Below are 23,381 nucleotides of genomic sequence, written 5' to 3'. Positions count from 1 at the left end.
GTGGAAACAGAAATCCGAGGGACACTTGACACTGCAGAGAGAGAAACGATAGGGTTTGTTGAGTATCTCTAAATACAGGGGATGGTAGAGACTCAAGGAAGATTCTGAGGATTTGAGGAGTAGAATTTCACTTTTTAGTCTAAGCGACTTGGAGGGGAGCATTGTTTACCCAGATCGGGAACTCAGGAAGAGAATAGGGTGCTTTCAGTTTTCAAGGAGAGTGAAGGGGAAATAACTAATTGAGCTTGGGATACTGAGTTGAAAATACCTGCAGGACATGGGTGGGCAGGAGCAAGGAAGCTATTATTAGAAATAGAGATTTCGATCTCAGCAAGAGGTTAGTGTTGAAAGTGTGCATCTGAGAATCAAGGCCCCCCACCCCCCCACCCCCCAAAAGGAGAGCCTTGATGCTGTGGAAGTGCATGAAATTTGCTGAAGGAGAGCGGGCAAACTGCGGAGAAGGGCCGGCAAGTGAAGACAGAGCCCTGACAAGGGCACTTACGCTTAGGAGTAGGGGCAGAGGAAGAGGAATCGTCAAGGGAGACTAGAAGGTAGCCAAGGCAGGGAGCATTCCAAGAAGGAGAGAAAGATCCACTGTGCCATATGCTGCAGAGAGAGTTCAACAGGATGAGAAATGATAGTACTCATGATTTGAAAGGTTATGAAAAAAAAATCCTCAGAATTTCCTTAAAGTATGAATGAATTATGCGATCAAACATACAAAGGTACTGTTCTCCAAGAAAATGGAGCTGTTTCCGTATTCAGCATTGAATAGCAAGATATTATTTTCTTGTTTGTAGAGGTATTCGTGATCTAAAAAAAGAAAATGGCCAGATCAGTATTTCAAGTTGTGATTCAAAATCCTCAGAAGCTAAAGATTATACAGAAAAAAACTTAAGGTTTAAGCTCACACCAGCACTAAATAAGCATTTCTAAGTTGGAAAAACATTACGTGATGAATATTACACTAGTGTGCATCCATTTTCCCATCATTATTGTCAACGTTTCAATTCACTTTTAACTTTTCATAGTCCATAACAAAGAAATACTGAGGTTTATTTTCCTTTGTACCTGTAAGTAGGAAAAAATACTCTCCCATATGGTTTAACAAAACAAGGATATCTTTCTTCTCAGGATATCTTTCTTCTTCACAAAAGCACCCCAGGACCTAACTAGAAGGAGCACAAGCATAAAAATCTGTCCCCTCCCCCAAAAAGTCCTTACCTGAAATCCAACGCAAAGAGTAGAATTTCACCCTAAAAGTATTTTTTAAATAATCAGTTAGAGTGTAAGTTCTGCGACTGTCAGCTGCAGCATCATCTGTTGATTAAAAAAAAGAGCCAAATGTTCAGTAAGATGGAATAACCTAAGTTTGGGATAAAACAAACAAATGGATCACTACAGTATACACTGGTCAAAAATGCAGGAATTACGCTCATAAAATGCAAAACACATTCTGAAAGATCTCAGGCTGGGTGGATGGGGTAGAAATGCACTGAAGTGTTAAAGCATATGTGAGTGCTGTGTCTCTCTGAGCTATATTCGTGCCTGGCTTAGTGAGCCTCCCTATGAAGGTCTAGATTCACAAGATCCAATGGAAATATAAGGGAGTACATTTTCTAGTAGCCATATTTAAAGATTTGTAAGGTGAAAATAATTTTAGTAGCATATTTTATTTAGCCCAACAGACTCAAAATATTATCATTTCAACATGTAATCAATATTTAAATTTTATTAATGAGCCTTTTCACATTCTTTGTTTTTATACTACTTCTTTGAAATCCAGTATGTCATCTATGATTACAGCATGTCCCAATCCGACTAGGCACATTCCCGGTCAGTAGCTATGGGTGGTCATGGAGTGGATGGCACAAGGCTAGACTGTCCTTTTAGGCCTGAAGGTTCACTTCCAAGTGCTCTTGCTTTGCCCGGACCTTTCAGACTGCTGATCACATAACTCACTGATCTTTGTTTCTATCATGACCTTTCCTTGAACTTGGAGGGTGGTGATTTATGAAACTCTCCTTTGGATTCTAGGGCACCTCACTTCTCCTGACCTCTGACCCTTAATTTTCCATCCTCCTTTGACTTTATTTTTCTCTATTAACCTCTAAGGTAGAAATGCCCAGAGCATCAGCTTCTTTGCCCTTCTCTGCCTCCATTTCTCCTTCTAGAGGACTCTAGAGAATATGACTTCCTGGGCTTCAGGCATATTTTCCATTTGAATACATGACAAAACCTATACTCATTACCTCAGCCTTCCACACCCCACACTCACATTTCTGGTGCTGTGTTGGGCCTTTTTAGTTGATTTGTCCCATGCTAACCCTAGGCTTACCTTGTCTAAAATAATTCCTTCCAAAATAATGTTCCCTATGGAATTTGTGTGGTTTTAGATTCTGTTACTGGAGATCCAAATTCAAAGTCTGAAAATCATTTTTGATGTCTCCCTCTCTTTTACTACCACCTGCATCCAATTTTGTCTTTTCTGTCTTTGCCTCTCTTCCTCAGCCTCTTCCCTGCAGCATCTCCAACTGCTTCCCGGGCTGTCACAGTCCTCCACCTGCCAATTCCCTCCTCTCTCATGGAGACTTCAATACTGCCTCCTTTGACTTCTGCCCTCACACTACTCATTTGGCTTTTGTAATTAATAACTTGTGTTAATGACTATCTTTCCATGCCTACCAGTGTGGTGTACTCAGCTAGGCCACGTATTCATTGAAGAAAGGGCCTTGGGTTGCTGTTTGTTTGTCTATTTGTTTTTCTTCAACTTAGTACCTAGCACGGTTCTATGCCATAGTAGGTACACACAGTTTTTGTTGATGACATAGGATATCATCCTACAAGCCTAACGAAGCCAATGTGATTCACCAATCACAGAGCCTCCACTGATGACAAACAGTCTAAGGAGGTTTTCCATATACTCTACTCTTTCCACATACTCACAAACATATGCTCACAAAATCAGCCACCATTATAACTTTTCTATAACTGTTCTTACTCTTTTGGGGATTGAAAAGCCAGTAGCAGCTTCTCTTGTTAATTTTTTACAGAGTGTGGAAAGGTAATTCTCTCACAGGAAATGCTCTTTCAAAAGATGTTCTTAAGATCTTATTTCTTTGGATCTTATCTGATAACGTAGCCTTGTTATCAAGGCTTGTACAAAACTATCGTAGCCTTGTACAAAACTTTCCTTTTCAAGGACAAAATTGTTACCCTTTATTACTTTGACTTTGTTTAAGCCTAGTTTGCTAAATAAGTAAAAGATTAAAAATAAAAAAAAAAACCTTTGTATTTTTTTCTTCCACTTCAAGCCTGCATTTCACCCTGGAAAATTAGCAAGATGTTTGTATTTGTTCACAGAGATACAGCAAATGGGTAGAACCAGCCCTTGGACTTGCCAACTTTAAACAAGAAGTAAAGCCCTGTGCTACAGAAAATATTTGAAACTCATATTGGACTACAAAACCACAGATCTGTAGGTTTATCCACAAAATACCCTCAATTGTTTGTATTCGTCCAAACATCTTTGATACTTCAAATGGCTATAAAGTGAGTACTGTTTGAAAAATACTATGGGGGACATATACCCTGCAATCAAGAGCTATTAGTCTAAAATTGACGCAAAAGACATTCTAAAATTAATACAACTCAAGATATAAATGGTTCACAGTCCTATATTACCTTCTGATATAGGTATCTAGATAGACCTATCTATATAGAACAAATTACACACACACACACACGTACGCACACACACACACACACTTATATTGCAATGAACTGAATATGTCCTCCAAAATGGCTATGTTGAAATCCTAACCCCCAATGTGATGGTATTGGGAGATGGGGCTTTTGGGGGTGATTAGGTCATGGGGGTAGAGCTCTCATGAATGAAATCAGTACCCTTAAAAAAAAAAAAAAAGAAACAAACCCAGAGCTCTCTTGTCCCTTCCATGTGAGGACACAGGAAACAGGCTCTCACCAGACACCAGACACTTAATCTGCCAGCACCTGAGACTTCCCAGCCTCCAAAACTGTGAGAAATAAACATCTATTGTTTAAGCCACCCAGCCTATGGTATTTTTGTTAATGCAGCCTGAACAACCTAAACCTTATATATAAAGTAAAACAGACATATCAACTTAGAACATCTTTCACTGACTCTTGATTGTGTAAGGAGAGAATTAACTGAGTACTTACAGCAGACTTTGTACAGTGTTATCTCAATTAAATGCTATCTCATGGAAGGGCAAATGCCTTGGTTTCTTAGGATAACACACCTAAACCTAGGATATTAAAATAATTGAGGCAAAATTCCCTGTGGCATCATCTGCTGCCCAGGGTGCTACCCCTCATGTTCATGATGCATGACTCACTGAGCACTTACCTCTCCCCTGTCCCAGACAACGCTGAGCTCATTCTCTCATCAGGCCACAGCTTTCCTAAGCCCATCATGTCTACCATGTTTGGGCTCCCTTCTGCTCATAATGGGCCCAGGATGATTTTAATCCATCTACTGATGTCCCAGATATCAACACTGATGCCACACTCTTGCTACGACCCAGGACATCTGTGAAGGCCCAGGCCGCCTTTGGTTTGTGTCAGGCTCACTCAGCCACTTTACGATGACCCTGCGAGCTGCTTTCCAGATCCTGGCTACCCGATCCCAGAACAGTGCTGTTGAATTGGAGCAAATCAAGCAACAAATGTTCCTTGTTTTTTTTTTTTTTTTTGCCTTGCCATTTGATAAGCAGTGCACATTGGAAGATACTCTTGAAACATCTAGATAAGCGAGTTCTGTGAAACGTGAGTGCCAAGTCCAGGTTTTGACCTTTAGCAAGTTCATAGTTTGTTGCCAAGTTACAACCTATTCTGTAAAACACTTACAGGACATACTCATGTGTCTTCTCCTTTGCCTACTAGCTCACTGACAGGGCACTGCTGTGGCAACAGATGAAAGTCTTTGGCTGCTTGTGTTTTCCTGGTGGGCCTGGGACATGTCGTTCACTTGACTTATCAGTTCAAAGCATTGTGCTAGCCAAGTAAAGCAGTTAATCATATGTTACCCATCAACTTACACAGAAACTCTTAGATCCGTGTCTTCTTTAATTTCAAAATCAAAAAAAGGTTAACAACTTTAGGTTTTACTTTTTTGGTGAGAACAGCTATTGGGTTGAACCACCTGAAAATGTCATTTCTATCAGACAAAAATGATAGAATAGCAGTATTTGTTTTTTTTTTTTTTTTTTTTTTTTTTTATTTATGATAGTCACAGAGAGAGAGAGAGGCAGAGACACAGGCAGAGGGAGAAGCAGGCTCCATGCACCGGGAGCCTGACGTGGGATTCGATCCCGGGTCTCCAGGATCGTGCCCTGGGCCAAAGGCAGGCGCCAAACCACTGCGCCACCCAGGGATCCCGAATAGCAGTATTTGAAATGATTTAACCTAATAACAAATTCTTATCAAAGTGTATGGTATCCTAACTCGTTCTTGTTGTAGGATCAAAATCACTTCTGAATAAAAGTATTTCCAAATGCTAAGATCCAAGTAAGGAAGTAATATAGTTTCATGGAATAGTCTTGCCTTGACCAGTTGTTACTTTATGACGACAGGATCTTTTGAGTATTTTATATTCATTAACAATAAACTTTTTTTGTCTGTATTTGACTATGATATGTAATATTTCTACTTCACAAAGATAAACTGTTTTGGTAAATAAGTGGCTAATGAAATGCAACTAAAAAAGAAATGTGCTCTTTACGGCTCGTAAACTCATTAAGTTGTTAAACACAGGAAAAAGATTTCTGGTTATAGAGTTCTTGTGTTCCACATGGTAATCAGTTAACATTTTGTATTGATGCTAAAGAAACGAAACGAGTGTTGTTTTAGAATTTGCCACAGCAAAATAGCAGCCTTGACATAGGGACAGAGGGAGCAAAATCAAGAAGGCAGATCATACCCTGGATTATCCAGGAGCATATGCAGGCTACCACCCATCTGAATTGATCCAACAAATACCAATAAAGTGTTGGGTCCCTGGTGGCTTTGAAATCACAGAGCCTGGATTTCAGCCTAGGTCTAATTCTTGTGCTGAGGCCTCAGGAAAATTACTGAATCTTTCAAAAACTCAACTTTTTAATCTATAAAACAAGAACATGGCATTACGTAGCCCATGGGGACTTGCCATGGTTAAGTGGGACAATGTATATAAAATGCTTAGCTTAGGACGTAGAATTTAGGAAGCTCTCTAGTTATGTTACACTATTTATTGTTTTGTTCCAAGCATGTACCAGGCAATCAGGATACAGACACGATAGAGTCTCTCCTCTCAAGTCCTGAGCAGTGGGACTGAGTTTAGGACCTTACCTGCAATAAAGTAATCGTTCAAATAATAAGTTTCATTATGTTCATATCCTAAATGATCCTAATAAGACAGCAGAAGAGCAACACACTGAGAAAACATCTAGGATAAGCACGATCTAATCATTTGCTAAGTGCTAATGAACAACACTTCCTGCCTTGGACGTGTTTCATGCCAATCCTGCTTCCATAGTGGGAGTCAGCGGTTTACAGCATGGAAGTAAAACACCGACCCGGGTGGACTGAGAGGATTTGTCAACAGTGATGTTTTTTGGATTACTAACACAGGACACATTAGACTATAATCACAATTGCCAGATTCATCTCGATGAAATAAGCACCCCAGGTACATCAAGTGACCGCTGATAAATGTGCGACCAAGGAGCTGGAGCCTCTAGAACCTGAGACTGTGTCCTCCAGGCATTTATTTGGAAGATCAGGGTGTCAGATGACCAAACTTTCATTAAAAATACGATCACTGTATTTTCCAAAGTCTACTCTGAAAGGCCAAACGAATGGTACAATGCATATCCCCCAGAATAGCAACAGTTTGGGATAAAGGGAACACCGCAGTAGGAGGCTGTCTGTCATGACTCCAGCCTCAGCTCCTCCTCCCCTCATATCGCTCCTCTCTATCCACAGTGGCCTCCTGGCTGTTCACTAGGCACACTCCGCCCACTGCCACCTTGGGGACTTTGAATTTGCTGTACTCTCCTCCTGGAATGTTCCTGACCTCAAATATGCCCAAACCTTGCTTCCTTACCTACTCCAGGTCTTTATTTAAGACCTGATCCCCCCATGGCATTCTCTATTGCCCTTTTTGCTTTACTTATTTTTTCCTTCACAGTGATACCATCTATCATACTTTACTTATTTATCATATCATATCGTATACTTTACTATTTATCTTGCTTACTGTTTGCCTCCCTTGATTGAATGCAAACTCCACAGGAGCGCTGATTTTGTTGTGTTTGGTTGTGTTTACTATCATATGACCACAGCCTAGAACAGTGCCTGGCAAACAAAGAGAGTCCCCAAGTATTTGCTGAATGAAAAACTAAAAGCCAGACAACACAAACACAAGAACACAAATAGGAACACGGTTCCAAATGCCAGCATTGTGAACTCCAAATGACAACGGAAGTAGGAAATGCAGTGCACTTGGCCAGATGGCTCTAGTCAGAGGACTGGCCAGTAGGAGAGGAAGAACTTTGTTTTTCTTGCAGATCCCGTCAGCATGTGCCCAGAAGTAGCACCTGGCCCAGCCTCTGCCTCCTTCCGAAAGCCCAACCCGCCCTCATCGTGGCTCCTGCTGGTGGCAGAGCATTTGGGTGCCTCACACCCTTTTTGAAGAGTTTTGAACCTGGATCTTCTATGTCCTTCTCCCTCCTTGATCTCAACCCCTGAAGGTAGCACATTCCTGCAGCTTCTGTCTCTGGGTTACCTCAGAATTTTTCTTTTACTCTTTAATTTGTGCAACCACTTTTTATATTAAATCCCTCTGCTGAAACACCGAGTGAGATTTCTATATTTGTCACGCACTATACTTTAACAATATAAGGATGTACACATTTTACCTATGATATAAGGTCCTTTTAGGCTCTAAGCATCCAATATCTAGACCTGGCATTGGCAGCCTCTTCTTAAGGGGACAGCCCGTAAATATTTCAGGTTTTGTGGGTCTTGCATCTGAGTTGCAACTATTCAAGTCTGCCTGTAGCTTGAAAGCAGCCACAGACATGTAAATGGATGGGTGTGGCTGTATTCCAATAAAACTTTATTTATAAAAACAAGTGGCCAGGGCAGCCGGGGTGGCTCAGCACTGCCTTCAGCCCAGGGCCTGATCCTGGGGACCCGGGATCGAGTCCCATGTTGGGCTCCCTGCATAGAGCCTGCTCCTCCCTCTGCCTGTGTCTTTGCCTCTCTCTCTCTCTCTTTCTCTCTCTGCATCTCTCATGAATAAATAAATAAAATCTTAAAAAAAAAAAAAAAAAAAAAACAGTGGCCAGACTTAGCTTTTCTTTGACGACCCTGGGCAGACATTCCTCAGAACTGTAAGCAACAAAACCCAAAAACATAACTGCTCCCAAGATTGGTTTTGAAAGATGGGTATCGGGGTTGAAATTCTAATTGCCTTAAAACAATAAGAATATTAGCATAAGACTCCAATATATATGCAGAAAAGTGAAAGTGGACGGAATACTCACATCTCAAAATTCAGGTCAAGTTGAAGATATCGATGGCCACTGCCAAAAAAAAAAAGGTGCAAGGCCAGAAGGACTTCCTGATCTAAACCCAGTTTACACTGCCCTATTCACTCTGCCTTGACCCCAGGAATGAGTCAGGAAGTGTAGCCCACCCAGGAAGCCTGCACTGAACAGGGTATCAGTGCTGCTCTATTCCTTTTTGAAATGGAAAGTGTTTGCTTACTTTTTTCTTCCTTCCTTCCTTCCTTCCTTCCTTCCTTCCTTCCTTCCTTCCTTCCTTCCTTCCTCTCTCCCTCTCTCCCTCTCCCTCTTTCTTTCTTCTCATTATAGTCACTTCCCCACCCCTTGATAGGACTGCTGGGAATAAGTCAGACCTGTACAATAATGGCCAATGTTCATATTTATAAGGCTTTTATGCCCCACAACACTGACTGACATTAAACAAATGTAATCCAAGGTGATGAGCAAAAGTTGAAAGAACTGTGTGGATGAATGACCCACATGCCCAGGAAACATTCAGCTATTTTAACAAAGGGCTGTTTTCCCTCGAAAAATACTCAAAAGTAGTTATAGTGAGGCATGAAGGGAAGGTGTTACCATGCAAGCTAAGAATGATTAGTTTGTGATAGAAAGAAAACTGATTAGAGGATGTCAGCATTTGGTGACGCTGAAAGCTCTAATACTGAATCACTGAAGAATTTTCCGGAAAGATTTATAGGCATAATCTACAAAGCTATTATGTGATAAGTGTGTTGTCCTCCAGGATACAAGGAAAGATAATCACTGGAAAACCCTGTCATGAAAATTGTCCTTCTCAGAATTCTCCAGGCAAAACTTTAAAGAGTGTGAGACAAGTGTTATTGTGGTACCTACCACAAAAAAAAAAAAAAACTTAAAAATACATAAAGAATTACAAATACAGAGTTATTCCAGTGTGCTGGGCCATGCTAGGCATTGTGGCCCTTAACGAGTTATTCTCACCTCAATTTTATAGGTAAGGAAACAAAGGTGCAGACAGAGAGAGTAAGTGGATCAAGTCCCATGACTACTCAGCTACAGCTGAACCAGACAGCTTGGCTCTGAAGCCTGTGGTTATAAACACTCTTCTAGACAATCTGAGTATTTGGGAGAGTGGTTGTACATGGTCGATGCTATGCTGGCAGTTTTTGTGAATTGCTATAGATGCATGAGACTTTATGGAACTGTCCAAATTCAATGTTTGCAATGAATCCAGACAGATAGGTTGGTAATATCATTTGGACTTGCAGAGTTGGTAGGTTGCATTAGAACATAATTTGTTCTAGTGCTGCAAAGTCAAAGGGATACCAATTTTTTTCAGAAAACCTCAGAATTTTCTTTTTGGCCTATTATAAAAATGGCAACTTTGTGGGGCACGTGGGTGGCTCAGTTGGATAAGCGTCTGATTCTTGATTTAGGCTCAGGTCATGACCTCAGGGTCCTGGGATCAAGCCCTGCATCAGGCTCCACGCTCAGTGGGGAGTCTGCTTGAGGATTCTCTGTCCCTCTCCCTCTATCTAAACCCACCTCTCTAAAATAAAAAAAGGATTCCAAAAAAAAAAAAAAAAAAAAAAAAAGGTGACTTCCTGGAAAGGAGGTTGTACCACCGTCATTCTTTCTTCCATGGTGCATCCAGAAACTCATCATCTTTTCCCTGAACTCATAAAAAGGAGTCATAAAAGTAGGAACTTGTAACAAGTTCCTTTTCTTCCTTTCTTTTCTTGCTTCCTGGATTTAAACATAACACAACCCTGAATAACTCATGCCCTGCAGGACTCATTGTCACAAGAGTCTGAAGTTATCCAACAAAAAGATAAAGTGATTCTTCCTTTATAGCTAAAGTCACATGAAGAGCCTTCTCCCCCCTATGCTTCCCACTTTTGCCTCCAATCCCTATCTTCTTTATCCTAAGGGATGCGTTTTCATCTCTTCTCCCTCAGCATGCAGTGTCTTCTCGCTCCTCACTCTGCCCTGCCCTTAAGCACGCACAGGGTGTAGCTATCAGAAGAAATATTTACCTGACCATGTTGCCATCTCATTTCTCTGCCTGTGTTTATCTGCCAACATCTCAAATCACCAGTCCACATGGGTGGTCTTCTTCTTTTCACTGCCCCTCCTCATGTCCCTGGGTCTATCCCTCACAACTTACACCACACCCGTTTCTCTCTCCTGGTCTTCAGTGCTTATTTTCTGTACCACATGTTTTGTTGATTAATCAAGCAATTTTATATAATTATTTGGATATTTAATCTAAACAGTCTTGTTCAGACTAGACAAGTTATAAGTAAGCTGGAAGGATGACTTCTTTCATCTTCATCAGACAGCTGCTAGCCCTGTACTCTACAAATAGGAGTTGCTCTACAAATGGATGTACTCTGCCAATGGATAACTTGACTCCATAGTTACACATATAAGTATTTTAGTCAGAATTAGAGCAACATTAAAATGTTAATCAAATTTTTTCACATCAGCTCCAAGATAATTCCTTTAATTCACCAAATATTCGTCAGGTGATACTGGGTCGAAAAGTATCCTTCCCCCTCTCTCCCCCACCCCAAATTATATCCACCTGGAACCTCAGAATGTGACTATTTGGAAACAGTCTTTACACATGTAGTTAGTTGAAATAAGGTCATACCAGAGTACGGTACGCCCTAAATCCAACCACTGGCATCCCTAGAGGAAGGCCATTGCAGACCTAGAATACAGAGAGGACCATGCGGAAATGGAGGGAAGAAGGCCATGTGGAAATGCAAGCAGAAAGAAGAGTAATTCAGCTACAAGCCAGGGAATACCAATGACTGCCAATAACCGTCAGAAGCCAGGAGAGAGGCAAGGAAGGATTCTTCCCATGAACCTTCAGAGGGAGCATGGCCCTGCTGACACCTTGCTTTCAGACTTCTAGCCTTCAAAATCATGAGACGATATTTCTGTTGTTGTAAGCCACCCATTAGTGGTTGTTATGGCAGCTCTAGGAAACCAACACAAGCACCCACCGTGTTCCTTGATTTTTATGGGCCCTAGAGATATAAAACATGAAAAACATGAACAAAACATGCAAAACTTTTACTCCCAGGAAGCTTACATTCAAATAGGGGAAAACATAGAAACAAAGAGTAAGTACATAATGCCATATGTCAGGTAGCAAAGGTGCCAGGGAGAAAATAAAGCCGGGAAGGGGAAAAGGAGTGTCAGGTTTGGGGAGAGTGCTGTGTTCAGTAATTTGGTGATGGGAGGCCCCAAGGATAAGGTGGTATTTTAGCAGAGACCTGAAGGAGGCAAAGGGATAAGCAACAGACAGTTCCAGGAAAGAGGAATCCTGGCAAAAAGATCTGCAAGTATAGGGTCTCTGAGACAGGATGGGTGAACGATGAGGAAGCAGCAGGGGAGGAAGGCAGAGAGGGGCAGTGAGGCTCAGGTCATATGGGCCTTGTGGGCCATTGTAAGGATTCTAGTCTTTACTCTGAAAGATGGAAAGTCATGGAATGGTTCTGAACATAGAAGAATGTGATCAGATCCATTTCAAAATGGTCACTGTATCTGTTGCTGCATAACAAATGACACAAACATAGTAGTTTAATACAACACCCACATATTAGCTCAGGGTTCTGTGGGTGGGAATTCCAGCCCAGGATGGCTGGATTCCCTGCCGAGGGTCTCACAAGGCAGAAACCCAGGCATCGGCCAGACTGAGCCCTCACCTTCATTTGGAAGCTCTGGGGGTGGGGGTGGGGGTGGGGATGGGAGGGCGGGGTGGGGAGGGCATGGCTGGGGGAGAGCTGCTTCCAAGCTCATGCAGGTTGTTGCCAGAATTTAGTTTGGTGCAGTTGTAGGAGTGATATCGGTGTTTCCTTGCTGCTACCAGCCAAGGACCGTTCTCACTTCCTAGCGGCCTCTCACACCCCTTATCACGTGGCCCCTCCAAATCAGCAATGGTGTGAAAAATCTTTTTTGTGCCTCAAATCTCTGACTACCCCTTCTATGAGCAGCCAGAGAAACTGTTTTTTGTTTTTTGTTGCTTTTAAAGGACTCATGTGATCAGCTCAGGCCCACCTAGGTAATCTCCCTTTCTCGAAGTGGACTGTGCCACAGAACACAACCTAATCACCAGAATTAAATCCATCATGTTCACGATCTCAGAGATTGTATTTGGAGGAGAGGAGGAAATTTGGGGAGTCATTTTATTTTATTTTAAAGATTGTTTATTTGATAGAGAGTGAGAGAGTGAGTGTGCAAGAGGGGGGAAGGGCAGAAGCAGAGGGAGAGGGACAAGCCAGTGGGGAGACCAATGTGGGGCTTGATTACAGGACCCTGAGATCATGACCTGAGCTGAAGTCAGATACTTAACTGACTGAACCAGGCAGTCCTGGGGAGTCATTTTAGAATTCCGCCTCCCATAGTCACCTTGCCTGTTGTGATGAGAGTGCACTCCGGAAAAGTTAAAAAAACTGGGAGATTTTTTGCAAGAATTCAGGTGAAAGGTGATGGCCTCTTGGACCGAGGATAGCAGTGGAGGTGATAAGATATGGTCAGATTTTGAAAGAACATGAAGGTAGAAGTGATAGGATTTGCCAACCAACTGGATATTGAGTATAAATGAGTCTGTGGAGTTGAGAAGAACTGCATAGATAGATCTTGGCCTCAGAAACTAGAGAAATGGTATTACTATGTGATGAGACAAGGTGCACTATGGGAGGAACAGGTTTGGCAGGACTTTGGGGGAGATGTTGCTTTGCAAGGCCAGTAACATCCAAATGGATGTGACTGTTGAATTATGCAGATAGAGTTTCAGAAAAAGGTCTGGTCTGGCCACTGGAGGTGTTGTCAAGTTATAGAGCATGTTTAAGGCCACGGGAGTGCATAAGATCACCCAGTGGAAGGAAGGAAGGAAGAAGTTCCAGGATGGAGCCCTGGTCCATTCAAGGTTAGAAGCCAGACATGAAGAGAAACTTCTAAGGAGAATGAAATGAAGCAGGTAGAAGGAACACCAGGAGAAGAGTGGAAACCCGGAGGAAGGGGAAAAGAAGAAAGATCAACTGACAGAACAGTGAGACACAGATGGAGAACTGGGCTTCGGATTTAGGAACACACAAGTTAGGGACCTTGAGGAGAACTGAGGTGTTTCAGTGGCAGGGTGGAGGTAGGCCTTGTTCTGGGGGAGTTAAGAGAGAATGGGGAGAAGAGCTGTAGAGAGATACTATATAGCTCTTTGAGGAGTTCTATGGTAAAGAAAGCAGGGAAAGGGACGGGGAGATTGGCAAGGATGTGGAAGCCAGAGAGGATTCTCCTCCCCTCAACTCCTCCTCTCTCCCCTCTCCTCTCCTTTCTGAGCACAATTAGATAGAGAGGAGAAAATGATGATGCAGAGGGCATGGAGTCCTATTTCTATGCAAAGCAGAAGGCGTGGAATCAGCTCCCAAGGGAGGATCTGGCCTCCAACAGGTGCCAGCAAAGTTCACCTAGTGCCCTGGGAGAGGCTTCTGGGAATAGAGGACAATCTCTTTTTTTTTTTTTTTTAATTTTTATTTATTTATGATAGTCACACAGAGAGAGAGAGAGAGGCAGAGACACAGGCAGAGGGAGAAGCAGGCTCCATGCACCGGCAGCCCGACATGGGATTCGATCCCGGGTCTCCAGGATCGCGCCCTGGGCCAAAGGCAGGCGCCAAACCGCTGCGCCACCCAGGGATCCCTAGAGGACAATCTCTTTTTTGAGGGCCTCTGTTTTCTCATTAAAATAGGAAGCCAGGGACACCTGGGTGGCTCAGTGGTTAAGCATCTGCCTTTGGCTCAGCTCGTGACCCTGGGGTCCTAGGATCAAGTCCCAACTCGGCTCCCCACAGGGTGCCTGCTTCTCCCTCTTCCTGTGTCTCTCATGCATGCATGCATGCATGCATAAATAAATAAATAAAGTCTTTTTAAAAAATAAAATAGAAATCCAGGTTGTCAGCTGAGAATGAGCCTGGAGAGGAGATGCTCGGGGTTTGGGGAAGGGAGAGACACAAGGTAGAGTCCACCAGGACCAGAGCAGGTGGGGAGCATCAGATTGCCAGGCCTTAAAAGAAGCCACTGATGTGGGACTCTAGATTTTCTTTTCAGTACAGTCAAACCACTTGCATCTCCATAAAATAATTACCATGTCGACTACTTTTTCCTCCTGGAGATTTAACAACAAAAGATTGGAGTCATCAAATCCAGACACTGTGAAGTTACTTTGTTTTTATTTACTGACTGTATTTTGTTTTTAGGGCCATTAATTATTTCAAATCCTACTTTTCCGGGTCAACTTTTGCAGGTCTAATGTTTACCATGTATCTTAAAATGCTGCTCTTTTTATTTTCTCTTGACTATTTCTGCTACGTTTGTGCATTATTCATTGGATAGAATATGATAATTTATATGGGCTTTCAATGAAAAAATTGAGAGTAATTTCCCTCAGATGTTTCTGACCTGCTCTACTGTCTCAGTTTTGTATCTGAAATATTTCAAATTCAACTCCTTCCCATTCTTAATCACGTTAGATGCCAAGCCAAAGCAGGTCCTAGGCTCAAAATGCCTTTAGGATTAAAAAACACAGCATTGAAACACTATGCGATAAACTCAGGTGGTTAGGAAAGCAAGTGAGAAGAGAGGAAAGGGAGCTATACGACCAGATTCTTTAGAGCTCAGAGCTGGCTTGACATCTATTTTCTTTTGTTAGCAAATTAAATCTTTCAATACAATGAAAAGAAAGCCATGATAAAATATATGATACGCAGACATAAACACCCCCCCCCCCCAATTTCTTTCTTTTGGAATTCCCAACTCAACTTAGGTAATTAATTACCCTCCCCTTAACCCTTCCATGTGTTAAGGAAAGAGTTTCCTCCTTATCCCAGAAAGATGAGTCTTGGTTAATCTAGTTCAAAAGAAAATCCAGAATCCAACATACCATTCCCCTTGTCGGTGATTAGACTAGAATGGGCGAGTGACACAAATCTGGCCATTGAGATGTGAGGGAGAGTCTGCCTTGGGCCGAGGGACTTCTGGAAAAGCTTTCCCTTCCTGATATGGATGAGGAATAGCACTGTCTTCTACTTTGCCAAGTAGCTGTGCGAGCAAATGATGTGCTTCGATGGCACCCATGCTCGACCCTGAGAGGACAAGCTTGAGAACAGGGGCCAACAGGAGGGGTGCACTGAAAAGAAGGAAAGGTGCCAGGCCCTTGAGGATGCTGTTGGACCACTGCATTAACACACTCTGCAACTGCCTTACTTCTACGCTTCCAGTTACGTAAGATGCTAATAATAGTACAATAGTAACACTCTCTAGTTTACATTTTTTTAAAAAAGATTTTATTTATTTGAGAAAGAGTCAGAACAAGTGTGGGGGGGGGAGGGAAAGGAAGGAGGGGGGCAGAGGGAGAGGAAGAAGCGACTTCTCACTGAGCAGGAAGCCAGCCAGAGATGCAGCTTGATTCCAGGAGCCTGAGATCATAACCTGAGCCAAAGGCAGAGGCTTAACTGACTGAGCCACCCAGGCGCCCTATAACACTTTATAGTTTAAACAACTTCTGGTCGGCTACTCTGTTACTTGCAGCCAGAAACATTCTGTTTGACACAGACCTCGTACAGAATCAGGCGCCGTAATTGTTGAGGACTAATCAATCATATAGGTGAACTGTATGCCTGGGAGGCTGTCTGGTGGCTCCAGTATTGGAAGGATTGTATTCAGACCCATTAATTATTAATCCTTTATGCCTGATTGGTTTCTGTACAAGGCTTCACTGGACAGTATTTATCATTGGCCTTTAGTGCTTTCATAGCACTTTGATCATTTACTATAAGGACACTTAACCCTTTTCACTCTAGTTAAGGTGCATGTTTCCTTTAATATTGGGAATTGCTTGAGGACAAGAGCCGTATCTATCACCTTTATATCTCTAGTGGATGATGAAGTGCCTGGCATGTAGAAAATGTTCCATAAATATTTGCTGAATTGGACAATTACCATCTGTTGACAAGCGTGGGCTAGGTGCACAGCGGAGAATGCCTCCCTGAGTCCTGTCTCCCGATCCCTGAAGCAGACACAGCAGGACAAAGGAAATAGTTCAGAGGAACCACTGTAGATTAGCTCTCATGGGAAAGACAGAGCCCCCGGAGAGCACGAGAAAGTTCTCCACTTGGACTATGCAGACAGCTGTTCAAGGAGTCATCCTTATCTCCACTCCTTTCCTCACCTTCACTTCTTTGCTCCTTACCACACAGTTTACCTCCAAATTACATCCTGTTTTCTCTCTCTCACTCTCTTTTTTTTTTTTTTTTTTACATCTCCAATACTACACCCTGTCCAATCTGCCATTCTCTCTCACCAATGCCCCCCACCTGCCTCTATTATGTACGAAGGAGTCAGAGACATATTTTAAAAGTGGAATTTAGATCATCCACATTCATGCTTGGGATAAAAAGAAACTCCTTTCTGTGTCCCTCTGTCTTCTCTAGCATACTTAATTTTTGTCCTATAACTATTACTGTCTGAACTTACTCATGTGCTTGCCTATTCCCTGCCTGCCCCATGGATGGTCAAGGTCCATGGGAGTAGGTGCCTCCCCTCCACTGTTTAGGGCCAGCTCCCCTAGCCCCACAATAACTCCTGACATGCAGTGGGTATTCGACACATGTTGGTGAGTTAACAAATCCTGAATCTGGTCACCATAGGACCTCAGCTCTGAAGAGGTTTTAAGTCTTACAGTACAAGTTTCCTGCCCAAAATAAAAGAAAAAAGGAAATTCACAGGGGGAATAGAGCCATCAATGAAACTCATGGACCTGAGCTCGTGCAGGTGAGGCTTAAAAAAAAAATACTGAGGAAAATAAGAAGAGGAGGTCTCAGCCCCACAGAGATGAAGTTAAGGCCGCAGAGGCAGCCCAGTTTTGGAAGAGTGAAGTCAGGGAAGTCCCCACTTGGAAGAGTGAAGCCAGGGAAGTCCCCACTTGATTCCCTTCCTGCTCCCTCCTCCTTCATTATGCATCCTGAACCACCTTTGTCCTCAGGGTGCCAGGAACAAAGTCCCTGCTGGCATTGGCTCTGCATGGAATTACCTGTGCTTCTTGGGCCTTCAATGCTAAAATATGTGGCCCAAGCTCGGAGTGTACTTGCTTCCTCAGTGAGCCAAATAATGAAGAAATGTGCACATTAATGTATACAGGTAACCAAAGCAAATGCTTTGTTATTAAGTTTAAAAAAACATCCTAGGAAGTTATAATTCTGAAGTAAAGTATAAAGCAGCAAATGCAGTACTTGGCAAAAATAAAACAGTCAACTCAGAAGTTCTGAGCTTGCAGTTTTAGTTCACTCTCAGATGGAGAGACACACCCTCTTTTGGAGGCCATAATGAAGTTGTGAAGACTAAAGGTAAAAATATTTACAAGATAATTGATTTACAGTGGAAGGGTCAGCATCAAACCATAAAGCCATTATTAATCATTCACTTACAAAAATTCCCACCTAAGCATTTCTTTAAAACAGCTATGGATGGAAATCAGCAGACTCAGGAAAGTCTAAAAGTCAAAAGACTTGGACTTCCAAGTTCTAGTGCTTACTCACAAAGCCCTAAATTTCTATTCCTCAGTTTCTTCAGTGTAACAAGTCAAGATATTAATAATACCTTAATGGATTTGTTCTGTGAAGATCAAATAAAATAATGTAACATGCATTAGAAACAAAGTAAGTGTAATTGAGCGTGAGGAGCAAACCTGGACCTACTATTAGCAAAAATACTGAATAAGACCAGTCCAAAGGGTAGGATGTCAACCCTGAGAAGTCACTGCCTGTCTACAGATTTACATAGGAATGGAGGCAAGAGCAGCACGTATGTTTCCCAAGAACACTTGGCATCCAGGGATTAGCAGCCATGAAATTATAATATAGGCAGACACATGGGAAATTGTAACTTTATGCTAATATGGCCACATGAATTTACACCTGATCAAAACCAGCAGAATGATTTGGAGTTTGAGAGCATCAGCTTTAGAGCCACCTTGCCTGAGTGTGTATCTCAACTCTGTGGAGCTTTGAACAAAGGTAGACAACTTCTACAGTGATGCACGATGATGTCTGCTGCTAGCATTTCTGTCCTTGTTTGTAATGCCCTCTCACGTTGTAGCAGGTCTGGTTCATTCTATACAGTAGAATATAGCAGAAGTGGTGGCACACCACTTCTGAGGCTGGGTCACAAGAGGCTCTGTGGCCTCCTATTTGGCTGCTCTCTGGGATCCTTCATTCTACCACGTGGAAAGGCCCACATGGTAGGGAACTGAGATGTCTAGCTAATGGTCACATGACGGAGCTTGAGAGTGGATCCACCAGCCACAGGCAAGCTTTCAGATGAGATCTTGATTAGAACCTCATGAGAGACCCTGAGCTAGAACCTCCCAGCTAAGCCACTGCCAAATTCTTGACTCTCAGAAATTGTGAGATAACAGATGTTGTTTTAAGTGTTGGGGTAATTCATTACGCATCACTGAATAACTAAAGCAGTATCTTAAAGTGAAATTTGCATTTCTGTAAAAATGAAGATGAAAACAGTACTTCTCTAAAGGGTTGTCCCTTATAAGGATCAACCGAGAAGGACACTGAAAGCCCTCAGCCCAATACCCGGCACAGAGTGAACACGTGTTAACTGTTATTACATGTTTTCACACCTTCTCTTCCTCGAGCGAGGGGGTCCTGCATGTATTCACATTCCCCATGGGCATCAGCACTTTGTTAAGTACACTGATCCAGCTCTATTCGGTCATCTTACGTTGTTGTCTCTCTCTACCCATCAACTGGGCACACAGTCCTCCCTTTTTCTGTCTGATCCCTTCTGGGATGAGAGGCAAGATGTCTAAGAGAGAAATTTAAGTCACATACTGTGGCCAGGGAACCACAATAGCTGGCCCGAAAAAGACCAACCCGCTGACCTCATGAGCACTTGACAAAGGTTGACAAGAGTCAACTGAGCTAGCTGGAGTCAACTGGAGCTTTTACAGAGCTCACTGTTTAGAAATTGTCCTCTGAAATATACAAAGCTTTCATTCAGGCACATTTATGGGCTTTTAAACCTGGAATAGATCCTGGACTTCCTCGGGCAAACTTCATAGATGTTATCTTTTCTTTCTCTGATTATTCCTGTCTCCTTCACATTTGGGTTTCCTTCTATGACTGATGATGGATGGCTGAGCAGTCAAATTTCCTATGCACTGAAAGAAGATATTGAGGAAATTTACTGCTCAAATAGTGGAAAGGACCAAAGAAGAACAGATACATTTCTATCCCATAATAAAACTCAAAAATAAAACTATCTGACAAATAACAACTCAATAATGAAACTATTTGACAAAGATTTCAAAAGCACAGCCTATGACATAAAGTGAGGGGGGAAATAAAGGAATTGCTAAGCCACGAGGATTTCTATGCTTTCATTAAGAGTAAAGTATATTTACCTAGTTTACTGCTGATTCTCTGGGAAATGGAATGCTTACATGTAATATCCTTCTATAATTGGATATCTGAAGGGTTTAAAATAAAAATACAATCCTTTATTATACATACATACATACATACAGGAAGAGGTGAACTTTTATTTTTGCTCGACAAAATGAATAATTCCTGACCTCAGGGAGTTTTTATTCTAAAAATCCTACAGGGCAGCCCCGGTGGTTTAGCTGTTTAGTGCCGCCTTTAGCCCAGGGCGTGATCCTGGAGTCCCTGGATCAAGTCTCGCATCGGGTTCCCTGCATGGAGCCTGCTTCTCCCTCCGCCTCTCTCTCTCTCTCTCTCTCTCTCTGTGTGTGTGTCTCTCATGAATAAATAAATAAAATATTAAAAAAAATCCTACAGTAGTATTAAGCTCATGCCTCTCTGTCTCTGTCTCTGTCTGTCTCTCTCTCTTCTGGGTGTGTTTAGTTCTGCTGAAGTCACTGTTTAATACGGAAATACTTAACCTTCTCTTAAACCAACTTTTCAGGGGATGAACTTCAGTTTGCTCATTCCTTCCTCCTTCTTTTTGGCTGTTTATGTCTTAGCTTTCCACATGATGTAGGGCTTTGTTTTTTCTAAATCTTCCTCCTTCCCCTTTCCTTCTTTTCTTTTCCTTCCTTTCCTGTCCATTTATTCTCTCCTACCTCCTATCCTCTTTACCTGCCCAGTACTTTTTTTTTTTTTTAATTTACTTTAAAACTAGATTGGCAATATGGCGAACAACTTCTGGGGTGGTAACTCTGGATTCTTTGTAAGAAAGCTGTCCTTCACGTGGCACAGCCTGGGAACGAGATTGTTGATTTAGTGAAAATGCCACATTCCTGAGCTTTCAACTCTGTCCCCTATGATAAAGCAGCAGTTGAAACCGGAGGATTTCTCCTTTCTCCTCAAATATATTTACATGCCAATTAAGAAATATGAGAAAAGAAATAACTTGGGTGTTATTTCTTAAGTGTAAATAAAGTCCACAATGAAACCATATATTCACCTAGTTGCCCAACAAGGCAGCCTTAGCCACCCTCTCCTTCCTTTTACATTGAATCAATTACCAAAGTCTAATTGTTCACATTTCTGAGTAGCTTGAGGGCCTGAGCCTCCAAATTCTGCTGTGCATCATCAGTCTTCTGGGACACTTCCCTGCTTCCCCGCCAGCCTTGCCCCACTCAACCCACATTCCCACTGTCATGCCCACCAGTCCAGGCATGTGCAAAGTTCTCCAGTGGTTCTCATCACCCACAGGTTAAAATCAACTCCTTTTGCTGCTGCTCACCTTCCTCTTTGCTAGGAGTCCTTTTCTGATCCAATTACAGGACGTGATCTTGTGTCTCTAAGACTCGCAAGGTGTTTACACTTTCTGTAAAACCTTATCTCCAGACACTGATATCAACTATTCAAGCATCCCCTTAGAAGAAACTTCTCGTGAAAAGACTTCCCTGACTTTCCCAGAAGTAATCTTTCTAATCTACTGGGATGTTTGATAAATCAAATCATAATGTTTAGATGAAGACATGTGAATCTCTGGAGAAATCCCCATTTAAAAAAAAAAATGTTCCTGAAATACTTGTACAAATTTCATTTGGGGAAGAGACTAAGGAAATGGCAAGACAGCCCCTTCCCAGTCTGCCTGCCTTACCCCACAAAGCAAATTACCTCTAGAAGGCTGTTGCATGACTCAGGCCCCCAGGCCATTGCACTGCCTATTTCAAGTGGTTTATCAAACTCAAGTATTCCTTCCAACTTGCCTTAAGGGATGCTCTGATAATTATAGTTTTATGCCCATCCTTCCAGTGATGCCCTGGTGCCTCAGCGACATTCTGGAGACAAATGGGCTATCCAGGTTACTTTGATTTTTTGTGTATTCGTTTCCCAGTAGTTATAAGCTTCTTGAGGTCAGAGACCTTTATAAATTAATTTATTAATTTTATTAATCTTTATATTTGCAGCAAGTAGCATGATATTTATTGATTGTATGGACGGCCCATTCTTTTCTTACAACAAGGCTTTGTGTGTGTGGTCGTTTAAATGTATAAAGTATGATTTTAGGAAAACAGTTCTATTTTAACACAACTAAGTCAAATGTAAGGGAACTGATGTCTGCCATTGAATTGTCTAAAATGGTGGCAACCATTTGCTTGCTTAACTAAAAATCATCAATAGGTCAACCCACTCAGGTATTTAACCTTTGGCACCTTTGCCCTGACCCTGAAATCCTCAGGCAAACATAGTTCTTGACAGCTTCGCAAACTAATTCCGAGCTGTCACCTTGAAATCTGGAGAAGACCCCTCAGTGTGCGAGCACTGTCTGCACATTTCCTGGTTGACTAGACCATCCAGAGAGAATGCTTCAGTTGGCCGACTAGAATGTGTAATACTGAAACGAAAGTAAATATTTACTTAAGAGGAAAGTAAGGCCAGAGGAAACCCAAACTAGATATTCTCAGTTGTTTGCATCCAATAATGTGTATCCCATTACAGGGACGTTTTATATTAAGAGCTAGAGCTGAACTGGGTCAGGAAACCTAAAAAAAACGAAGCTGGCTTTAAATCAAAGAATCCACCAAACATTACTGATTCTTTCCACCCCCACCCACCCCCCCAGAGTATTACCCTGTATATACACCAGCTTTATGATTTATTATGATATATTTCTACAAATGGTCAAGTAGTTATTTCTCTGCATCTTAACTCTCTGATTAATGCATTTTTCATCATCCCAGAAGGAAAAGAACCTGGGTTCCCCGTGTAGACTTTTCTCAAAACTGTATTCTGGGGCTTTTCCCTCCCTTACTTCTTCCCTCCTTTTCTGACATCTACTGTTGGAGACCTTTGGACACCACATCTGTTCCTTTGAACATCACAACTACAGAGGTTTGGGTTTTTGTTTTTGTTTTTTTTTTAATGTAAATCATATTAAAGTGAAACCTTTAAACTTAAGTTTCATAAGAAAAGAAATCCGAAGACTTGTCCCGATGTCAGGAAGTATGCATTTATGATAGGAGGCTCTGGCAGCCTGAGCGGGAGCCGGCCGGGCACGCAGCCGCGCTCTCCAGGAGCAGCAAGGGCGCGGGGAAGCCTCGGCGGCCGCCGGGCTCGCGGGTCCAAGCCCCCGGCGGGATCCCTGGTCGCCTCAGCGCGGTGACAGAGAACCTGACCCTGGTCTCCAACCGTCTAAATCTTTTGCAAATGTTTCAAACTTACTGCCTTTGCTGAGCAGAACCGCGGGCACGGTGATGACGGTGACGAGCGCAGCAAGCCCCAGCAGTCCCAGGAGCACCTTCCACTGCGTCTGCAAG

At 42.4% G+C, this 23,381-nt stretch overlaps 1 protein-coding gene across 2 annotated transcripts in view; it reads right to left on the bottom strand.

The window, feature by feature from the left end:
• DPP4 (dipeptidyl peptidase 4) overlaps positions 1 to 23,381 on the bottom strand; it is a 78,799-nt gene that overhangs the window by 54,106 nt on the left and 1,312 nt on the right. For both annotated transcript variants that reach the window (XM_072811473.1, XM_072811474.1), the window contains exons 2-4: positions 23,287 to 23,374; positions 1,225 to 1,320; positions 722 to 813 (exon numbers count right to left, since the gene is read on the bottom strand). In XM_072811473.1, the coding sequence (XP_072667574.1) occupies positions 722 to 813; positions 1,225 to 1,320; positions 23,287 to 23,374 (276 nt within the window). The remainder of the gene's footprint in view (positions 1 to 721; positions 814 to 1,224; positions 1,321 to 23,286; positions 23,375 to 23,381) is intronic.

The sequence above is a fragment of the Canis lupus genome, chromosome 34 (assembly GCF_048164855.1).
Source record: "Canis lupus baileyi chromosome 34, mCanLup2.hap1, whole genome shotgun sequence".
Classification (NCBI taxonomy): domain Eukaryota; kingdom Metazoa; phylum Chordata; class Mammalia; order Carnivora; family Canidae; genus Canis; species Canis lupus.
This window is presented reverse-complemented; position numbering and strand designations above follow the sequence as displayed.